The sequence below is a fragment of the Achroia grisella genome, unplaced genomic scaffold (assembly GCF_030625045.1).
Source record: "Achroia grisella isolate CSIRO2021 unplaced genomic scaffold, CSIRO_AGI_Agris_v1 utg5103, whole genome shotgun sequence".
In the NCBI taxonomy this organism is placed as follows: Eukaryota; Metazoa; Arthropoda; class Insecta; order Lepidoptera; family Pyralidae; genus Achroia; species Achroia grisella.
In genome coordinates, this window is record NW_026712904.1 from 104317 (window position 1) to 127391 (window position 23075).

A 23075-nucleotide genomic window follows, 5' to 3' on the forward strand; every position below is an offset into this window, starting at 1 on the left:
TGAAAATATGGAGTTTCTTAAAATAACGAATTTGATATGATTTTTTTTACACCTTTGTTACCTGGTACCTGCCAAAGGAACCACGATCCAGGTTTCATGTTTGGGGATCGTTCTTACCTGTGTTGGGGACACACATACAAGAACTTTCACGTTTACTAATAAGACTGTGTGTGACTATGTCTGGCCGTCGTGGGCTCTTGCTCTATAATATTGGTGTAAATAAAAAAAAATATATAAAAAAGTATTTAATTAATTAATAATAATTAAGTATTAACATTTATTCTCCAGGCCACACAATGCCCTCGATCCAGTCTAAATAGCTTGATATTCTGGTGTAGACGGCTGGCAGTCCGCTCTTAGCACACTGCTTACCAAACGACGTGATGCCAATAATATGAAAGATGCATTGGTTGTCTTTCGAAGCTATTTGTAAGGGAGATCCGGAATCACCCTGAAATGAGAAAAAAAAAACATGTTGAGTTCTTCTTTCTGCTTCTTTGCCAAGGTTTGATTAGAAATGACGTGTAGGTTTTTTGTGGATGATAATGGAACGGTGCAACGCGCACGTCACCCCTGGTGTCTCAGGCGTCCATAGGGTAACGTTACCACCAGATAGGCCGTATGGTTGCAAATTCTAATTCAAAAATCATTTATTCATGTAGGACATTTTAGCCGCTTATGAACGTTAAATTTTTACATTATAATTTTATTTTTTCCCTACCGTCCAGTTCGGTATATAGATCCAATTGAGAAGAACTGGCAAGAAACTCAATTGCCACCATCGTAGTATAAAAAAATAATTTTAGATGTATCATATGTATATGTAGATGTTTTTTCTAGAGACTACAGCATGGAGTTTTCAAGAAGGATATAATAAGGTTTCTTAAGTCCTTTAGAAAAAAAATATAAAAATAATATCCTTGGACAATTCACACAGCGCCATCTAGTACAGTATACCCAAGTTAAGCTAGCTAAAGCTTGTGTTATGGGTACTAGATTACCGATACAAATACATAACACATTTTGTTTTTGTAAATACCTATATAATATACTTAGTATATATACATTAATACACAAGAATATATACAACTAGCTGTTCCCACGACTTCTTCCGCGTGGAATTTAACCTCTATTTTTCTAAAATAAAAGTAGCCTAAAGAACTAAAAATTATTTTGTTCGTCTTAATTCATTAGGTACGTTCCATTACGTACTGATAGGTTTAAACTAATACATTTACATTCTGTATCATCCCTTATTTTATCTCCATGGGGGTTGAATTTATCAAAATCCTATTTATGCGAACGTCTTCATAATAGTAGCTCCAATCTTTAATTTCAGTTCAATCAGTCGAAAATCTAAGAAGTTTTATACAAACTTTCATCCCCTATTTTTCTTAGGGTAGGGGTAGGGTCCCCTATCCCCTTAGGGTTGGAATTTATCAAAATCCTTTCTTAGGGGATGCCTACGTCATAACATCTACATGCTGCCAAATTTCAGCCCGATCCGTCCAGTGGTTTGGGCTGTGCGTTGATAGATCACTATGTCAGTCAGTCACCTTTGAGTTATATATATTTAGATAGCATCATCAAGAAAGCAATTTTTTTTTTCGAGTGGCTCCACTGAAAATCAGCGCTGCAGTGACACACTGCGGCACTAGCTGAGTGGAGGCTCTTTCAGCTCATAGCGAAATTTTTTTTAGTGACACACTGTGGCTCCAGCTGAATGGAGGCCCTTTCAGCTCATAGCGAATAATTTTTTTTTTTATATTTTTACTATGATGCTGAATAAATGATTATTATTATTATTACATAGAAAACAGTTAGACCGATACAAACAGACCCATGAATACGAATGTTTGTAGCGTGCGAGGAATCGAACCCGCGACCATCGGACGTAAAGCGGTGAGCTAAGCCACTAGACCACCGAGACCGTCAATATGTGACGTAATTTTTTTTTAATTAATGAATTTTGGAATCATAAAGAAGATAAAACCGCATATTGAAGGGTTTTAATTCACTAAAATAATACTGCAATTAAAATATCGACTTTGACAATTAAAAGACAGAATCATCATCTCAGCCCGGATGTCCACTGCTGAACAAAAGCCTTCCCCAAAGATCTCCACGACGATCGGTCCTGCGCTGCTCGCATCCAACGCCTTCCAGCGATCTTGACCAGATCGTCATTCCACCTTGCTGGAGTCCTTCCTACGCTGCGTCTTCCGGTCTACTGTAACCACTTGAGGACTTTACTGCCCCAACGGCCATCTGTCTTACGAGCTATGTGCCCTGCCCATTGCCACTTCAGTTTTGTAATTTAAGAAAGAAATAAATTACAGAATCTTATTATTTAAATATGACAAGTCTACGAAACTCATTACAATTACCTGACACGTGTCCTTTCCTCCTCTGAGCTCACCAGCGCACATCTGCGACGGTGACAGTCCCTTCCAGTGACGGTATCTAGTGTTGAGCAGTTTAGCATCACAATCAGAATTGTCAAACAGACTCAGCGACACCTTCTGTAGATCTTTCGCTAGCTCTCTTGTATCTGAAATTAAATTTATTTATAACAAGCTGTTCCCGCGGCTTCGACCGCGTGGAAATTAACTTTATTTTTCTAAAATAAAAGTAGCCTAAGTTACTCCTTATAAATCAGCTACCTGCCAAAAAAAGTTCTGTCAAAATCGGTCCAGCCATTAAAGAGATTAGCCGGAACAAACAGACCGACAGACAGACAGACAAAAATTGTTATTTTGGTATATGTACCGTATATATATTCATATGCATGTAGTAAAAAACGGTTATTTCAATATTACAAACAGACACTCCAATTTTATTTATATGTATAGACTAGCTGACCCGTGAACTCCATTCCGCCTCAGAATTAAAGGAGTTTTAAAGTTTAGTTACGCAATAAATTTCTGAACGCACCTTTTTTTTTAGAGGCTTTGGGACGAGTGCAGATGGCATTCCAAACCAAAGGAAGGACTTATGCGGCGGCTGAATGCCAACTCCCGCCCGGTATGAAAAATAGATAGTAGCCGATTCTCAGACCTACTGAATATGCATATAAAATTTCACGAAAATCGGTCGAGCCGTTTCAAAGTAACTAACATTGTGACACGAGAATCTTATATATAAGATTTTAGGGTTATAACCTCCTTTGCTAACATTTGCTATTTCTAAAATTTATTAATTTTTTTGTATTTACAAGTATAATAATGATAGTAGTATAACAATATATAAAATAAAATATTGTTATATACATGCCGATTACAAGTTGTACGTAACTTAGGTCTAGATGGCGCTGTGTGAATTGTCCTAATATTTTTTTTATAAACTTTTGTGTTTAAAATGCTTTATTTATATTATTAAACGTCGAGAGAGGTAAATATATTTGTTTGCCATAAAATTATTCGTGTTAAGACCCAGTTAATAATATAAAATTACAAGGATTATTTAAAAGAGCAACACACAAGTTTCTTGCTCGTTCTTCTTGTGATGAGACAGGTTTCCGAACGAGCGGTAGATACAAAAAATTGTTATGACTATTCAAAAGTGCTTAAATTAGGTTTATTTGATTGAATTATTTTCTATTCTATTCTATTCTATAAATTATTGTCCTAAGATATTATTATTAGTTAAATTATTTTAAATTACTCACCAGGGTTAACAACTCCCCACCCGGTGGCTATAGCTTTAGTTTGACCCCCGAATCCGCTCTGTCGCCACAAGCAGGCGGGCCGTATGGCTGACTCGAACTCCACGGCCGAGTTTAGCTCCAGCAACGCGATATCGTTGTATCTCGCTGGCGGACGGTAGTCGGGGTGTTTGTGGATTCTCTTTATAGAAACCTGATGTAATATAAACAATCGATATAATTATACATACTAATATGTTATTCTGATGTATAAGCTATATTACTGTAAAGTTTCATCAAAATCTGTTTAGTAGTTTTTGCGTGAAAGAGTAACATTATACTATTATTGTTATCTTATTTTCACAGACATTGGTTTTTTACACTTTGTGGCGTATACCATACATACGGGCAGAAACTTGTAAACTTACTGGCTACTCGCCCCGGCTTCGCTCGGGTGTACATGTGTTATATATATAAACCTTTCTCTTGAATCGCTGTATCTATTAAAAAAGTCATAGTGACGGACAGACAGCGACAGCGACTTTTTTTTATCAATTTAATTAACACGATATAAACTTACAGCTAATTGCCGTTGCTAACGTTTATATTTTAAAACTATTTTTACTACTTAAAATTATACGATGATAAATATATTCTTATTTTATTTATTATGGAAGCCAAGGTTTCTGTATATACGTCAGCATCTTGGACCTTACCTAAAAATAAATTTAATAATTGCAATGCTCTCATAGTGGGAGAATTGCTAGCGTGGCTTGTGTACCGACGCGGTTGCAAACAGTCTGACACGACGACGGGTGACAATTCTCACGTAATTCGGTGGGATATTGAATCCTTTTTTTTTCGGACTACTCTAATGCTGTTGGCCGCAGCTGGCTTTTACAGCTTCACTGTACGTTAGGGGGAAAGTGCAGATGGCACTCCAAACCCGCGGAAGGACTTATGGAGCGGCTGAAGGCCAACTCCTGCCTGACGGATACGACTTTAGTCTGAGGGCACCACTAGGGGTTCGAACCTCGGTTCAGGCCGTCGTAATTTCGATCCCCGTTTGAATTGGACGGGGGATCGATCGGATCCTATCCGGTCTACAACTGCGGGATTATCTATTTGTTTGCGCAGCAGCAAACAGTAATGGACAGCGAGTACTAGTTTCCTCATAAGTAGTATCTATATCATCTTGTGATGATACAGCTTTCCTACGACCATTCAAAAGTACTTAAATTTAAGTTTATTTGAATAATGCATTTTCTTCATTTTTTATTCTATTCGACGACCCAAAGTGACATGGGTTAAGAAAAAGTTATGATGAGTTTGTTCCTCTTTGTAATATACGTACATCCACTGGGTTGGCTCCATCACTGACACTAGGGTCTATGTTCTGGTCTCCAAGCCTAACGATGACAGGCTCAGGGTCCTTCGCTCCAGGGTCTCGGGTGCAGTGGCCGGCTGTCAGCACGAACCGAGGACTGATGAGGCTTCCACCACAGTTGAAGTTGTAGCCACCGTCGAAGTTTGTAAAACCTATTGCTGCCTAAACATTTAAATGAATGAAGACATTTTGGTTTTATGTGATTTCATTGCACTAGTAAATAATACGAATATATAAAATTCCATGTCGTTTAGTGTTCAATATTCTCTTATATAAATATATTATTATACTAGCGTGGGAATTAACTTTATTTTTCTAAAATAAAAGTAGCCTAAGTTACTCCTTATTACATCAGCTATCTACCAAGAAAAGTCCCGTCAAAATCGGTCCAGCCATTTCCGAGATTATCCGGAACAAACAGACCGACAGTCAGACAGACAAAAATTGTAAAAAATGTTATATTGGTGTATGTACCGTATTTATATTGATATGCATGCAGTAAAAAAGAGTTATTTCAATATTACAAACAGACACTCCTATTTTATTTATATGTATATCTATAGATAACTTACCATATGCGGAAACTCTCCTTGATCAGCGCTCTGACCACCAACAATGAGTTCCACTCCTGAATACTCGCACTTTGGTGAAGATATAGACATCGTCTCTGGATTCGGCAGTAACGGTATAAAATCGACCTTCTCTGTCACACCTCGGCTGTACTGCTCACACTCTAGAAACATGAGTTTTTTTATACCACGAAGGTAACGAAGCTACGTTAAATTAAGATAACAAGCCTGGAATTTCATATCCGGGAATAGGTATTATTATTAATATAAAAGTCTTATACATATTTAAAGTGATTCGGGGTTAAATCACCAATTCTCTGCTTCTCAATACATTTATGAAAATATCATGTATGCCAGAAGGAATATATGTAGACAGTTTCAAAAGAGTTAGTGATTGCACTAATAAAAGCTTACGTAACAATAACAAACTGATTTTACCTAAATGTCGTTTGGCTAAAGTTAGTAATTCGTTTTGTGGCAATTGCGTAAGGTTTTACAATAAAATACCAGAGTATGTTATAAATCTGCCAGAAAAAAGATTTAAATGTCAAATCAAACAGTTCCTTTGCAAAAAAGCTTACTATAAAATTGAAGAATTCGTTAACGATAATAATGTTTTTATAGAAAAACTTTAAATCCATAACACTGACAATATTATCTGATTACATTAATAATGAGTGCGTAGCGACTTCTATGTTGATTATCGCATGCCTCTTACTTGTTATACTGTAATTATTTATATAAAAAAACATCTATTAAAAAGAGCAACACACAAGTTTCTTGCTCATTCTTCTTGTGATGAATCTGCATTCCGAATGAGTGGTAGAATCAAAATATGACTATTCAAAAGTGCTTGTAATGAGTTTATTTGAATAAAGATTATTTCTATTTCTATTTCTATTTCTTGGTTTGATAAGTTTTAGGGTACCAGATAATTACCTGGGGCGGCGACGAAGGCCCCAGTTAGTAGCGGTACCTCGCAGCAGAACTAATTTATTAAACAATGCGTCCATGACACACGCACTGGCCACTTTCAATAAAATAGCAGAAACAACTGACTTGTTTGTGTGTAGTCTGTGTGAATTCACAAAAACAACATTGTATGTTATATGTCATGTTAACGAACATGTATAATATAGAATTAGATACACTATTGTATTGGGCTTAGGCCTGTAATAATAGTTATGTAAGTAAATTAATAAATATACATATATATAAAAAATCGGTTATCATAGCCTATACCAAGCGGTAGCTACCTATTATCAGACAGTTACTCCAATTCAAAATAAAATATTAGGTTGTTCGGAAAGTAATTTCGTTTTTTCCTAACTTAGGATTTAATTGTATTTTTTGCATTCAACTTCACACTTAAGCCGTATAATTTGTATATGCTTTGAGAGCTCATATAGCAAGGCTTATGTGTGAAAAATTACAATTAATTCTACGCAGTAGTTTTTGGTTGGTGTCCTTTTAAATATGGAGAGGAATATGCAGTATTTTCGACATATCCTACTGTTTTACTACAGAAAGGGCAAAAATGCTGTTCAAGTCAGAAAGAAATTGGCCGATATGTGTGGAGAAGATGTGTTGTGTGGAAGGTGTGTCGTAATGTAATGACATAATTTTATATTAAATTGAATATGATTTAATTTGAATATTTGCATACCTCTAAGGGGTGCTGCATGTCATGTACTTTTATTAGTTAATAAAATCCTACCTACCTAACTACCATGTAGCAAGCAAATAAATAAATTATTATTATTAACAGTACGCTAGTGCCAGAACTGGTTCGCTAAATTTCGATCCGGCAATTTTGATGTCGAAGATGCACCACCCTCGGGAAGGCCGGCTGAAACTGATAAAGGCACTGGTTGATGTGAACCGGCGAATAACAACACTTATAACATCCCAGGCCTTTCAAGTGGTCATAAATTGTTACATTTGGTAAATTTAATCTCAATCAGATCTCACGTGTAATGTTATTTTTAATTGTTTAATCAACAGTCAAAAAAATTAGTTTCAAACTTTGAAATACGAAGTAGTTAAGTAAGCTAGTAAGATGATGTTTCCATACAATCTAAAAAGGGTTGTGAGGGGAGTTCATCTCCCCTTTAAACCCCTTACAACCCTTTACAACAAACAGACCGACAGAGTTACTTTCGCATTTGTTAGTAAGGAAGTAAGGATTATACATGGTGTTAGCGATTTTTATTACTCACTTCGTTCGCTGACTCTCCTTGTGTCTGTACCGACGCCCCAAATTGGTGGACCGCTGGAAGAAGATATATCATTAGCAGATTGAACGCATTCCATTAACTTTTTTTTTCGGACTAGTCTAATGCTGTTGGTCGCAGCTGGCCTTTACAGCTTCACCGAACTATAGGGGCACTCCAAACCAAAGGAAGGACTTATGGAGTGGCTGAAGGCCAACTTCCGCCCGACGGATACGACTTTAGTCTGAGGCCACCACTAGAGGTTCGAACCTCGGCTCAGGCCGTCGTAACATCGATCCCCGTTGAATTGGTCGGGAGATCGATCGGAGGAACGACCGGGAGCGCCGGTGTGGAGCGCCCGGGCGCACGCAAGCGCCCGGTTGAATGCGCGATATGAGGTGTATGAGGTCGTCGTCTTCGCCGGCGAGGGCGGTCTCGTGTGTGTGTTCCATTAGCATGCAGTCTTTCATTCAATGCCTTTGTGAATACAGTTCATTCATTCATAATTTAACCGCTCCTATTGTCAGTGGAGCTTGATGGATAATCGTTTTTCCATCTAGCTCTTTAGTTGCTGATACGACACGACTCCAACGTCCAACGTTCCTTAAACTGCTTGATATAGCTGAGTCTTGGTCTTCCCCTTCTTCTCCTTCCATCTATTTTTCCTTCGATAATATTATCAAGTGCCCCAACATTTCCCCGCGTATTCTCAATAATATTTATGATATCTTGTGCGGACTAGTCTACTCCGGTTATGAACATCATCATCTGCTTCTTCCATATCCCATATATTTGGGGTCGGCGTAATACGTTTTTCTCTTCCGTTCGTCTCTGTTCGCAGTCATCTCGTTATTCACTCCCAGTCTTACCATATCATCTTTCACACAGTCCATCCATCTCTTTGTCGGCCTTCCTCTGCCCTTATAACCATCCACATTCATATGTAACACCTTTCTAAAAATATTATCCTCATTCCTACGCATTACATGTCCATACCATGATAGACGATTACTCTTCAACCTCTCTGACACCGGCGCCACTTTCATACTTCCTCTAATGTATTCATTCTTTATCTTATCCATTCTTGTCACACCACACATTCCGGTTATGAACAATGATTAGACTATTTGCTTTTGCAATAGCATATACTGCTGGTTACTCTATTCTCTCAAATTTGAATTTAAAAATGAATCTGTATTATTGTATACTTGTTTATGTTTGTATAACAACATTTATTTGAAATAAATACGAGCTGAGTTTCTTGTCAGTTCTTCTCATCTCGCAATCAATCCAACTGACGGTAGATTTGACATATCATAAGAGTCTGTAATAGACCTACATGAAAAAAGATATTTTGAATTTGAATTTGATCTGTCTCTTTTCTTTAATCCTTTGTTATTTTATCTTTCCATCTTCAGAGTCTAGTTACATAGGTAAAATTAACTTACTCGCTGTTTGGCGGTGTTGCCGCTTGCAAGATATTGGAGTTATCTTTACAACATATGACTGGACTCCCGAAGGCGCTGTACTTGCAAAATGTGGGGCTTATACCGTTCTTCCTGGAAACAAAACACATCTTGAATTATTTACGAGAAAACAATCCTGATAAACTTCATCTACAATCACTTAAAATCCGTTGCGTTGTTTAAAAGATCTAAGCGGCCGGACCGGGGAAGAGATTTCATTGTATACTATGTAAATATACATTATTCATATTATTAACCGGGTCTTAACACGACAAATTTTATGGCAAATAAAGGTATTTACCTCTCTCGACGTTCACGCACAACGGCCCGAATGAGAGGCCAATTGCGGAAAATGGAGTCCAACCTACCAACCTACCTCTCTCGACGTTTCGACCAGGTTGCACTAGCCGTGTTAAGATCCGGTTAACAATATAAATAATGTATATTAAACACGAAAGTTTAAAAATCTTATATATAAAATTCTCGTGTCATAGTTTTCGTTCCCATACTCCTCCGAAACGGCTTGTCCGAACCGATTCTCATGAAGTGAGCGTATTGAGTAGGTCTGAGAATCGGCCATCATCTATTTTTCATCCCCCTATATCTATTTTTCATCCCCCTTTTTTTATATATTTTAAGGCAAAACAACGTTTGCCGGGACAGCTAGTAAATATATAAATATATTTGATTAATTAATTTGTCTAGAAAATTACTCTTATTTCAGCTATGTTCTTATTTAACTTGATTGGGGGCGTTTAAGTATTACGTAAGCACTGAGGGTTGCGGTGGGGGGGGGGGGGGTCTTTGATGTGCCTATTTTGGATGACATGGGGGTAGGGGAGTCTAGATGATGATTACGTCATCGATAGTATTTACTTTTTTACTCGAATGGCAACCCTCACATTGTCTTTGCTAAAAAATAATACATTAATTGAAAAATGTTTACGTAAGCATGGGGAGGGGGCTTACCCCCTCCCCATGCTCAGCAAAAGTAAAGTAAGACAAGGGGGCTGGGGGGGGGGCTTATTTTGGATGAGGGTAAGGTAGTCTAGATGATGATTACGTCATCGATAGTTATTTACTTTTTTAAGCAAATGGCAACCCTCATTTTGTCTTTGCTAAAAAACAATACATTAATTGAAAAATGTTTACGTGCAGGGCGAGGGGTAAGAGCTTTGCTTACTTTTGCTTACAAGGGGGATGGGGGGTAAATGACTGTAATAAATCTGCTTACGTAATACTTGAACGGCCCCATTTCAGTAATTCTCATTTCAATCTATATATATTTAAAACTAAATTATGACATGGAACATTGAACAACTCACTGAAAGTCTTCTTTGGCTGATCTGCATCTGTCTGTGGGAGTGCATATTCCTTGAGTGTTGGTGTATCTGTCTACGCAGGAGTCACCCTCTGTTGGCCAAATATAAATGAGTTATTTACCAGAGGTACAGTTCGTACCAGGGTTAGCCGATATATATCAATTGATTTTTATCTTGACAAATAACAATTGATTGTTTTCTATCTTCTGACATAAAAATTTTGGACATTAATGATTACACTAAATTCCTTTAACATTTTTAAGTAGGGGAATCTTTTATGAAGGTATTATACTAGACGATGATAGTTTGTCTGGAAATTTGAAAGCTATACCGATTTTACTTTAACTTTTCCGGATTGGATTGTTGAATATTGTTACTTTATTTATTCAAGGCCACTAGAACACGTGTAACGATGATAGTACCTACGTACTAAGTAAGTAGTATATAGGGATTGATTATTATAATAAAAAAACAGTACACACTAAAATGTCGGCGACGACAAACGACCACACGGACGTAGCTAGTGTAGCTATACGTCAGAATAACATATAGACCAAAATGCGGGTGAAACCGCGAGCGCAGGTAATCTATACATATAAATAAATTGGAGTGTCTGTTTGTAATATGGAACTAACCGTTTTTTACCACATGATATGAATATAGATACGGTACATGTACCAAAATAATATTTTTTACAATTTTTGTCTGCCTGTCTGTCGGTCTGTTTGTTCCGGCTAATCTCTGAAATGGCTGGACCGATTATGACGGGACTTTTTTTGGCAGATAGCTGATGTAATATGGAATAACTTAGGCTACTTTTATTTTAGAAAAATGTTTTTATTTTAGAGAAATAAAGTTAAATTCCACGCGGACGAAGTGGGAACACCTAGTCATTAATATAAATAAATTGATGAAGCAATAATTTATGATGCACATAATACTACTTAACCACAATATCAATTATATTATAATTATTGACAGGTTTTTCCTCGTTTTAACATTTTACGCAGTTTTGAGTTTTTGTTTAATATATATAAATATTTAATTATGCAGTCTCATCTATAAATACACCTGACTAAATTAAAATTTGTTACTTTATTTTTAATAAAAACAAAACTTTGGAAACTTACACTCTATCCTGAGGAGATAAAAACCATCGCTCCTAAGAATATCCTTCAATTCTTGTCCCTTACGCGTCTAGATGGCGAACTAGCGAGGTTAGATTATATTAAATATATTTTTAAATATTTATATATTATTATATATATTTATATTTGGTCAAGGCGTCATTTTACTTAGTCGAATTCGCGGGCAGAACTGGTAAACAATATAATGAGATGTAATTAGGAAATAGTGTGTAATCATTGAAGGGTAAGAAAAATAGATAATGCTGATTCTCAAACCTACCCGATATGCAGACAAAATTTCATAAAAATAGGTAAAGCAGTTTCGGAGGAATTTGGTAACAAACAAAGAGTTAGGTGACGGCCTCTGTGGTCTAGGAGTTTAGCACACCACTTTACGTCCGATGGTCGCGGGTTCGATTCCTCGCACGGTACAAACACTTGTACTCATGACTATGATTGTTTGTATCGGTCTGGGTGTTTTGTATATATATAATGTATATATGTACATATTTACAAAATCTTAAGTATTTATAGCAGTTGTACCCATAATACAAGCTCTGCTTACCGTGGGACTAGATGGCGCTGTGTTAATTGTCCAGTGTTATTTATTTATTTATATCAGTTGTCTAGTACTCATAACACAAGCTCTGCTTACCGTGGGACTAGATGGCGCTGTGTTAATTGTCCAGTGTTATTTATTTATTTATATCAGTTGTCTAGTACCCATAACACAAGCTCTGCTTACCGTGGGACTAGATGGCGCTGTGTTAATTGTCCAGGGTTATTTATTTATTTATATCAGTTGTCTAGTACCCATAACACAAGCTCTGCTTACCGTGGGACTAGATGGCGCTGTGTTAATTGTCCAGGGTTATTTATTTATTTATATCAGTTGTCTAGTACCCACAACACAAGCTCTGCTTACCGTGGGACTGATTAGATGGCGCTGTGTTAATTGTACAGGAAAAAAAGCAGCACAACTCTAGAATGATATATTAGATTTTTTTAGTTTAGAATTTAATTTGCTTAACTAAAGTTTTATGTGTTTGAACTACACTTCTTCTTAGTCGGTACTCTTGTCAGAGAGATCGTGGTCAACATTTTGAATCACGATGAGTGAGGTTTTTGGTAATACGGCGCCATTCGTCGCGGACTGTAGCTTTCCGAGTACATTCGTAAACTGAGCACTTAGTTGCCTTGATCTGGTCTGTCCATCTCATTGGTGATCTACCACGTGGCCTGGTGCCTTGGACTACACACTACATTATTATCTTCGAGTCAAAAGTTTATCGATGACGTCATAACAAATAGATAACATGTAATTTGCTTTCTTACGCTTCTTAGTTGAATACTATAATAATTTATTATTTCTTATCCAACGGCCTCGCTGGTCAAGTGATTTAGCTTTACTTCCGATAGTCAGGGTGCTGACTACGTATCTTTTTTAAAATTATTGATAATGGAATGGTGCACCCTTCTATGCACTGGCTTACGCTGGCGGGGCACCAGTAGATGATAAGATAAGGATGCCGTCAGGTCAGTTAGCACATCATGACAAATTCACCAGGATTTTATCATGATGGTTTCTAGGGAGAACCGCGTGGAGGTTAACCTAACATGGTACAATGCTAGCAATGGCGGGGGTAAGGGGAATATAAGTAACAAATTAGTCAACTGAGTGTTCTTTATGTATTGAAGCTAACATAGTACTAGGCACTGCTGTGTCTAAACTGTGTCACCCCACCTTACATTTTCCTATTGTTATTTAGTATATAAGATCAATATTTCTATGTACATATTGTCAGTTTATTATCATCTGTAATATACATCGTTTCAACTGACGACAGCGTATAAATACCGGGACATCACCTGATACCATCTTGTCCTAAGCTAAGAGGTTTTTTTATGTATGATAATGGAATGGTGCACCCGCCTGCGCTAACGGTTTACGCTGGCGGGGCACCAGTGGATGATAAGATGAGCATGACGTCAGGTCAATTAGCACATTGTGAGAAATTCACCAGGATTTTATCACGATGCTTTCTAGGGAGAACCGCGTGGTTAGGAGCGAGGGGTCGTGGCTGGCAGTGCTCACCTTCTGCGAAGAAGTTTCTTCGCAGAAGGAGGTGGCTGAGAGGGACCGGGAGTACGATCCTTTCGCCCCAATGATCCGCCGCCGGAGGACCAGGCGCAGACGTCGGGACGAGCCCAACTCCGTCCCGAGTCTACCCCCCACGGGGGCCGGGGTGCATGCCTTGAGGGAGGCACCACCCCACAACCAGGCCCCTGGAAGCGCGCGCGTGTACCCACGCGCCTCCACGAGAAGGTAGGGTGCAAGCTATAGCACCCTAACCAGAGAGAGGGGGCCTGTCCTACAACATCTTCAGGACAGGCCAAGCCGCCGAAGTCTGGGTTGAGTGCCAAGTGCGATCCACCCACGGCACCTCGAGGTATACCGTGTGGTTTTTTTAGTGGGTATGACGGCGGGGGGGTGACGGTCTTGTTGAAGATTTTTCCACACGATAAAAAAAAAAAAGGGAGAACCGCGTGGATGTCAATCTGACATGGTACATTTCTAGCAATAGGTCGTGAGTCCACATTACTAACTTTCCCCTTGCCCCTGTTACTAGCCATTATTAAATGCTAGTGATACTTTTATGTATCGAATAGTAGTAGTATTATTTTATTTATACTGTCCAGGTAAACGTTGTTTTGCTTAAAATAAAAATAAAAATTTAGGGGTGGACTATCCCTAACATTTAGGGGGATGAAAAATTGATGTTGGCCGAGTCTCCGACCTACTCAATACGCTCACAAATTTCATGAGAATCGGTCAAGCCGTTTCGGAGGAGTATGGGAACGAAAACTGTGACACGAGAATTTTATATATAAGATAATTTTATGTACAAAATAAAATCTTTCTTTATCAATATCAATCATAATTATTTATATAAAAAAACATCTATTAAAAAGAGCAACACACAAGTTTCTTGCTCATTCTTCTTGTGATGAATCTACATTCCGAATGAGTGGTAGAATCAAAATATTACTATTCAAAAGTGCTTGTAATGGGTTTATTTTCATTTGACAGCCTCGGTGGTCTAGTGGTTTAGCACACCGCTTTACTATCCGATGGTTGTGGGTTCGATTCGTAACAACATTTGTATTCATGAGTATGCCTGTTTGTATCGCTCTGGGTGTTTTCTATGTATAATATGTATTTATTTACAAAAAAAAAATGTATCCATGTATTTATATCAGTTGTCTAGTACCCATAACACAAGCTCTGCTTAGCTTGGGACTAGATGGCGCTGTGTGAATTGTCCTGAAATATTATTATTATTTAAAAAAAAAGAACACAGAATACTAATTTTAATTTGTCATTCTGAGCATATCATTGGAGGGAAAATACAAGATCCTTTACATGAGTACAAAATATTTGTTTTATTTTCAAAAGAACAAAATGATAGTACAATCACACTACGGTACACACGTTTTTTTTTTGTATCTGTATAGTATTTTATCTGTTTACCTATATCTATATATGTATTGTACTATGTTGACTGACCAATGTAATTGTGTATAGTATATATATTTAATCTTTGTTTTTAATATTACCGTGTTTGTTGTGTGTGTGTGCTTTTATCTATACATATAAATAAAATAGGAGTGTCTGTTTGTAATATTGAAATAACCGTTTTTTACTGCATGGATATGAATATGAATACGGTACATACATCAAAAACACTTTTAAAAATTTTTGTCTGTCTGTCTGTCGGTCTGTTTGTTCCGGCTAATCTCTGAAATGGCTGAACCGATTTTGACGGGACTTTTTTTGGTAGGTAGCTGATGTATTTAGGAGAATTTAGTCTACTTTTTTTATTTTAGAAAAATAAAGTTAAATTCCACGTGGACGAAGTTGCGGGAACAGCTATTGTAAATAAATTTTTTATCTATCTATCTTTGTATCTAGGTAACTGTGTTCCCATAAGGCGAATTCTCTATGTTTATTATTATTAAAATGATAACATGAAATCATAACGGCATTGTAGGCACATGACGCAGCTCAAAACCGCAAAATATAATAAAAAAAGGCATCAATGCAACATATGTATTCAGTTTTCCTCGTCTAAACAAACATAAAGAGGTATTTCTAAATTGTTATTTTGATTGTATAGGTTTTATTCAAATAATGAACGTGGATGGATGGAATCAGAGAGGATACGCAGGATACACTTAGATTGTGGAATGAACTACCTGCCGAGGTTTTCTCACGAGACTACAGCATGGGGTTTTTCAAGAAGGGTATATTAAGGTTTCTTAAGGGTCGGCAACGCGCACGTAACACTCCTGGTGTTTCAGGCCTCCATAGGCTACGGTAACCGTTTACCATCAGATGGGCCTGCTTGTTTGCCACCTAAGTGGTATATAAAAAAAGAGGATGACCAAAAAAAGATTGACTGTGTGAAAGATATGTATAAAAGGAGAGTATGCTCATATATGACGGCCGATAGAGATCAGTGGAAGAGAATGACATACTGCGACGACTACAAATAATGGGGTAATAGGAAGGCAATGATGATGATGATGGATTTATTTAATTTATAACTAATTTTAAAAGAATTGAATAGAAAATCCTTTAGTTAAATAAACTTAATTCAAGCGCTTTTAGTCACAGTAATTTTTATTAATCTACCGCTCATTTGGAAAGCTAGAAAGATAAGACATCACAAACGAACGAGCCAGAAACTTGAGCGTATATAGAAATACACATATAGAAAGCTATTTCATAGAGAAACATGGGCAGTATTTATACATACAGTTAGGAAAAAAAATGGGATATTACCATGATTAATTTTTATTGAGTTCCCGATATTTCGGCAGTGTTTCAACCGCCATGATCACGGGTAAACTGAAGAGCAGCGGGTAGATGGAAAATAAAATGTTTTATGGCCAGACATATAGAAAATAGAAATAATCTTTATTCAAATAAACTCATTACAAGCACTTTTGAATAGTCATATTTTGATTCTACCACTCATTCGGAACGCAGACTCATCACAAGAAGAATGAGCATGAAACTTGTGTGTGTTGCTCTTTTTAATAGATGTTTTTTTATATAAATAATTATAGTATAACAAGTAAGAGGCATGCGATAATTAACATAGAAATCGCTACGCACTCATTATTAGTGTAATCAGATGTCAGTGCTATGGATTTAAAGATTTTCTATAAAAACATTATTGTCGTTAACGAATTCTTCAATTTTATGGTTTTTTGCAAAGGAACTGTTTTATTTGACATTTAAATAATTTTTCAGGCAGATTTATAACAGACTCTGGTATTTTATTGTAAAACCTTACGCAATTGCCATAAAACGAATTACTGACTTTAGCCAAACGACATTTAGGTAAAATCAGTTTGTTATTGTTACGTAAGCCTTTATTAGTGCAATCACTAACTCTTTTGAAACTGTCTATATTCTTCCTGGCGTACATGATATTCATAAATGTATTGAGAAGCAACGGTGAGGATATTTGATTCCTTAAAGCACTCTGCAAGCAAATGGGGCAAATGGCCTTATATTCGTCGAAATATTCGTCTACCTTCAACAGTGAACTCAATAAAAATAAATAAAACAATTTTATCTTCGGTTTCAGTCGCAAGAAATTTATAGTTTACTAGCCGTGCCCGCGACTTCGTCCGCGTGGAATTTAACTTTATATTTATAGATTATTCTGACGTATACATAAGCTATATTACTGTAGCTTCATCAAAATCCGTTCAGTAGTTTTTGCGTGAAAGAGTAACAAACATCCATCCATACTCACAATCGTTTATAATATTATTAAGATAAGTTACTACTATGGTGGCAAACAGGCATACGGCCCACCTGATGGTAAACGGTTACCGTAGCCTATGGACGCCTGAGACACCAGGGGTGTCACGTGCGCGTTGCACCATTCCATTATCATCCACAAAAAATATATTACACGTCATTTATAATCAAACTTTGGCAAAGAAGCAGAAGAACTCAACATGTATTTTTTTTCTCATTTCAGGGTGATTCCGGATCTCCCTTACAAATAGCTTCGAAAGACAACCAATGCATCTTTCATATTATTGACATCACGTCGTTTGGTAAGCAGTGTGCTAAGAGCAGATTGCCAGCCGTCTAAACCAGAATATCAACCCTTACATATATACATATATGAATACCCTTTCAACGTGGTAAGATCCAGTGATTTTTTAGAATTAACATAGTATATAGTTATTTGGGAAATAATAACATACTGCCTGTGTTATACATTGGCTGTATGTTACAAATACAAATATCTTTATTTTGCCTGAAAAGTGGTTTACATGATTATAAAAATAATAATTTATGTATCACACTTTTCACCAGAAACTGGCATGCAAAAATTATCAGTGTCTATTTATTATTATAAGAGTATACATATTTCTAAGTTTCATTTTTATTTTCATCATTATTAAATTAAATTTAAATTTCTGGGCAAAGTACTACGATTACCTACTTCATGAATTAAAGTACTCATCAACAGAGTAAAAACACTTACTGATCAGCCATCTTTTTAACTCTCTTCTGAACATATTTATCGGTAGTATTTTTATATCATCACGCAACTTATTGTAAATTTTTATTGACATACAATAGGCATACAAGTTTGTAGTATTGTATGGGAGAATGAGATTATTTGGATTCCTTAAGTTAAAATTACAGTATTCACCTTTTTTTTCTTAATGGAGTGATTGGTTTTAGGGTACAATGGGACTGACATGTACTTAGATGGTACAAAAGTCCCTAAATTTAAAAAGAAATTAAAAAAAAACCTTTTTTTCTAAATAATTTGATGTGCATTCTTACAAATATGCACACTTCGTAGATATATGGACATGGAAGAGTTAATACATTTAAATCTTTGTACAGTGATCTGGAAGATATACGTAGGTATGTCAACATTACATATTGCTCTGATGCATTGTTTCTGAGCTATAAGGACCCGTTTAGCATGATATGAGTTGCCCCAAATCAAATGCCATATCTCAAAATGCAACTTACGTAGCCGTGATATGCCTGTAAGCTTGTTTTTTTATTACTAATCCTTGTTCCTTGTTATTAAAGATATATCCAGATTTATTTATTTATATACAGAAATAACCAAATCTCTACAGATTACGCAATTGTCTATCATCGGTTGACAGTCTCGGTGGTGTAGTGGTTTAGCACACCGCCTTACTTCCGATGGTCGCGGATTCGATTCCTCGCACGGCACAAACATTTGTATTCATGAGTATGATTGTTTGTATATGTCTGGGTGTTTTCTATGTATAATATGTATGTATTTACGAAAAAAATCTATGTATTTGTATCAGTTATCTAATACCCATAACACGAGCTTAGCTAATGAGATGGAGCTGTGTAAGTCTGAGATGTTATTATACTAGCTGTGCCCGTGACTTCGTCCGCGTGGAATGGTCATTGCATATAGCATTATATTTGCCCCCGTAAGGGTATCATTTTTAAACTTTGAATGACATATTTATTTATATTTAAGCAACAGCCCCTTTTTGCATTACAAAGTAGGCTATTCCTTTCTCAGGGTCTAGACTGTCTGTTCAAATTTCATTTAAATCGGTTCAGTATTTATGACGTGACAGCGAGACAAACAGACAGAGTTCTTTCGCAATTATAATATTAGTAAAGATTGTATGTAGTCTAGTAACCATTGCTTGCCTTGGTACTAGATGGCGCTGTGTGTTGTCCTGAGAGATTATTATCTTATATTACTAGTTTTTTTTTCAATACTAACCATTGCTCTGCGCGGCCACCCGGCTGACAAACAGGAAAATGATTACAGATGTAATCATTTCTTCATACAAACAGCGCTCGTCTCAGGCAACTGATCGGCTGCAATACAACATTATATCTTTTTATTTACTTGCATACAGATGCGACTTTGTCCGCGTGGTATAATGACCTTGACCAAATCCATTGTTCCAGCTTATAGAATAACGAATTACCATATAAACTTTCATCCCCTATTTTATTTTACTCCCTAAGGGTAACGCTTTTACAAACTTTGAATATCATATTTATTTATATTTAATCAACAACTTAAACAATAAGTCACAAGCTTCTAGCTTTAAAAATGACAATTCTTCCATATCTCCTCTTTCAACCCTTTTTTCGTTAAAAAGTAGCCTAGGCGTCTAAACTATCTGTGTACCATATTTCATTCAAATCGGTTCAGTAGATTTGGCGTGAAAGCGAGCCAGACGGACAAACATTCATAATATTATTTATTATAGTATATTAGTGAGTATTTAAAATATAACGGCAAGAAAAATATTAATACAATAAAATATTTTCGATTTTTATACAATTCCTACAGCGCTATAATCCCTTGGTAAGCAAAGGTTGTGTTATGGCTGCGTACTACAACAGTTAATGTAAATACATACATAATATACATAGACACCCAGACCGATACAAACAATCATACTCATGAATACAAATGTTTGTGCCGTGCGAGGAATCGAACTCGCGACCAACCAGTCTAAGGTGGTGTGCTAATCCACTAGACTACCGAGGCCGTCAATATAACTAATTGTTTACAAATATATATATGGTTAAAAAAAATCGTCGCACAATTAACGTTACTTTCAGTAATAAAATTAATTTGTTCAATAGTTTGACGTTCATAACAACTAAAACTCAACGAAAGAGAACTCTTACAGAGTTAAGTTCTCCTGTTGTACATCTTTATTTAATACTAGCTGTAATCGCGACTTCGTCCGCGTGGAATAACTTTATTTTTCTAAAATAAAAGTAGCCTAAGTCACTCCTTATTACATCAGCTACCTGCCAATAAAAGTCCCGTCAAAATCGTTAGCCATTTCAGAGATTAGCCGGAACATACAGACAGACAAAAATTGTAAAAAATGTTATTTTGGTGTATATGTACCGTATTTACATTCCTTTGCATGTAGTAAAAAACGGTTATTTCAATATTACAAACACACACTCCAATACTATTTATATGTATAGATAAAGTATATGTTTGTGATTTTGTGTACAATAAAGAATATTTATTTAATAAAAAAACATAAGTGAGTAACCACAGAAATAAACTTTCTACAGAGTAATTAACAAAACTGAATCTATTGATTAACCTGTAATGGTATAATCAAAAGAAATGATTGCACAGTTTCACATATAAATAGATTTGTTGTAAGTGAGGCAAGATTGCAGCTTCGAAGTGTATCTAAAAAAAAATTACCACAGATTCCAACAAAAAATCTTTTGTTTTTCTGAGTCACACAACTCTCAAGTCTATCTACAAACTTACAACAGATACAAAAAAATTATGTGTCAAACAAAAATCCCATCATTGCGTAAATAAACAAAACAGAAAAAAAACAAACCCGTTTTATTTGCTGTCCATTAACACATTTCGTGGAATAAAAAAAAAAAAGAACTGTCATAGATGATTTCTACGCGCCAAAATTAAGAATGCGAATTAATTATACATATACATTCCTGTGTAAATTAAGAAAATATTAATGATAGAAAACGGTAAATTTACCTGTCCGATCGGCGTCCGATCCGCGATGTATAATATCACTAACTAGCTCCACTGACAGGGGAACCTGTTGTTTGGCGCGCAAAGAATATTAAACGAGACTGTGCATATCAAATTAGTTACTGCCTACGGGGATTACACTCCGTTTTCAAATCAAATCATTTATTTACAGAGTACAGTATTTATAGAATAGAATAGAATAGAAAATTTATTCAAATAAACTTTTAAGCACTTTTGAATAGTCATAACAATTTGTTTTTTATCTACCACTCGTTTGACTACCAGCCTACACTCCGTTTTCAGTTCAAATGAAATAATTTATTTGCAGAGTACAGTGTTTATATATACAATATCATCATTACATAGTATAAAACAAAGTCGCTGTCGCTGTCTGTCCGTCCCTATGTATGCTTAAATCTTTAAAATTATGCAACGGATTTTGAAGCGGTATTTTTAATAGATAGATGTACATGTACACCCGTGCGAAGTCGGGGCGAATAGCTAGTTAAATATAATGTCCAGTGTATTCAGCCTGCAAATTTTTATATTTTACTAACTGACCCGCAAACGTTATTATACAATATAAATTAAAATCGCTATTAAAAAATATAGGGGTTGATGCTAGAAAAGGAAATTTAGGGTTGTATATATTTTTAATGCCACATTATAAAATAATAAAAATAAAAAAAAATTAAAATAACGGGATGAATGGAAGAGAAAAACATATTACGCCGACCTCAAATAAATGGGATAAGGAAGAAGCAGATGATAATGAATTTAAAAAAATGTTAGGAGTGAAGAATCCTTATCACTTACGGGTATGAAAAAGTGACCAATTCTTAGATCTACTCAGAATATGCGTTTAATATTTCATAAAAATCGCTCAAACCGTTTCGGAAAAGTATGGTAACTAACATTATGACACGAGAATTTTATATATAAGAAGATATTTCTTGACTATTGCACACACTTATTAATATTAAACATAGGAGTTTTTTTTTAATTTCCATTGTTACAGCGACTTTATTCTCGTAGGCATTATATGGTAAGATTTCGAAATGGCTGTTCTGCGTTGAATTCTATTGCAAATTATGGATCTTTGGAATGTATAAATGACTATTAAAATATACTCGTTCTTACATCTTGAGCGATATCTACATTTGCGATGCGATGTGGTCACTGATCATTTATAGAATTAGTAATGGATTCAATAATTAGTATATCTATCTGCATAATAATAGTAATTGTATTTATTTTTTCTTTTTTTTTTTTAAGTTTTAATAATAAAGTAATTAAATTTATATTTAAAATTCACATTTTTCGTACGTAGCAGTTGATCTACTAGTACAAATATTAGTAACAATACACTACTACCATTTATAATATTTTTTTATACATATAATATTGAAATTCCGCTCTTTTTTATTTATATGCGTTACGCTCCTCTCCATATCGGGGCCGGTCTTTGCTTTGCTTATTTTAGATGACATGGGGGTGGGGGTGTCTAGATGATGAGTACGTCATCGATAGTTATTTACTTTTCTACACGAATGGCAACCCTCACATTGTCTGCTAAAAAACAATATATTAATTAAAAATGTTTACGTAATCGTTAGGGGGTAAGAACTTTGCTTATTTTTGCTTACAAGGGGTTGGGGTGATTTAAGAGGAAGGTTTATATGTATAATACATTTCACCCGTGCGAAGCCGGGGCGAGTAGCTAGTCAACTATAAAAAACACAT

General features: G+C 35.9%; 1 protein-coding gene across 1 annotated transcript; it reads right to left on the reverse strand.

The window, feature by feature from the left end:
- Positions 1-206: 206 nt before the first annotated feature.
- Positions 207-19657, reverse strand: LOC131846365 (serine protease snake-like). The gene is made up of 9 exons (XM_059195637.1): positions 19560-19657; positions 10604-10691; positions 9261-9371; positions 7819-7871; positions 5603-5763; positions 4998-5192; positions 3668-3857; positions 2388-2551; positions 207-451 (listed from the first exon to the last, which is right to left on the reverse strand). Exons 1-9 carry the CDS (start codon positions 19615-19617, stop codon positions 278-280), a joined length of 1194 nt encoding a protein of 397 aa, XP_059051620.1. The 5' UTR covers positions 19618-19657; the 3' UTR covers positions 207-277.
- Positions 19658-23075: the final 3418 nt, after the last annotated feature.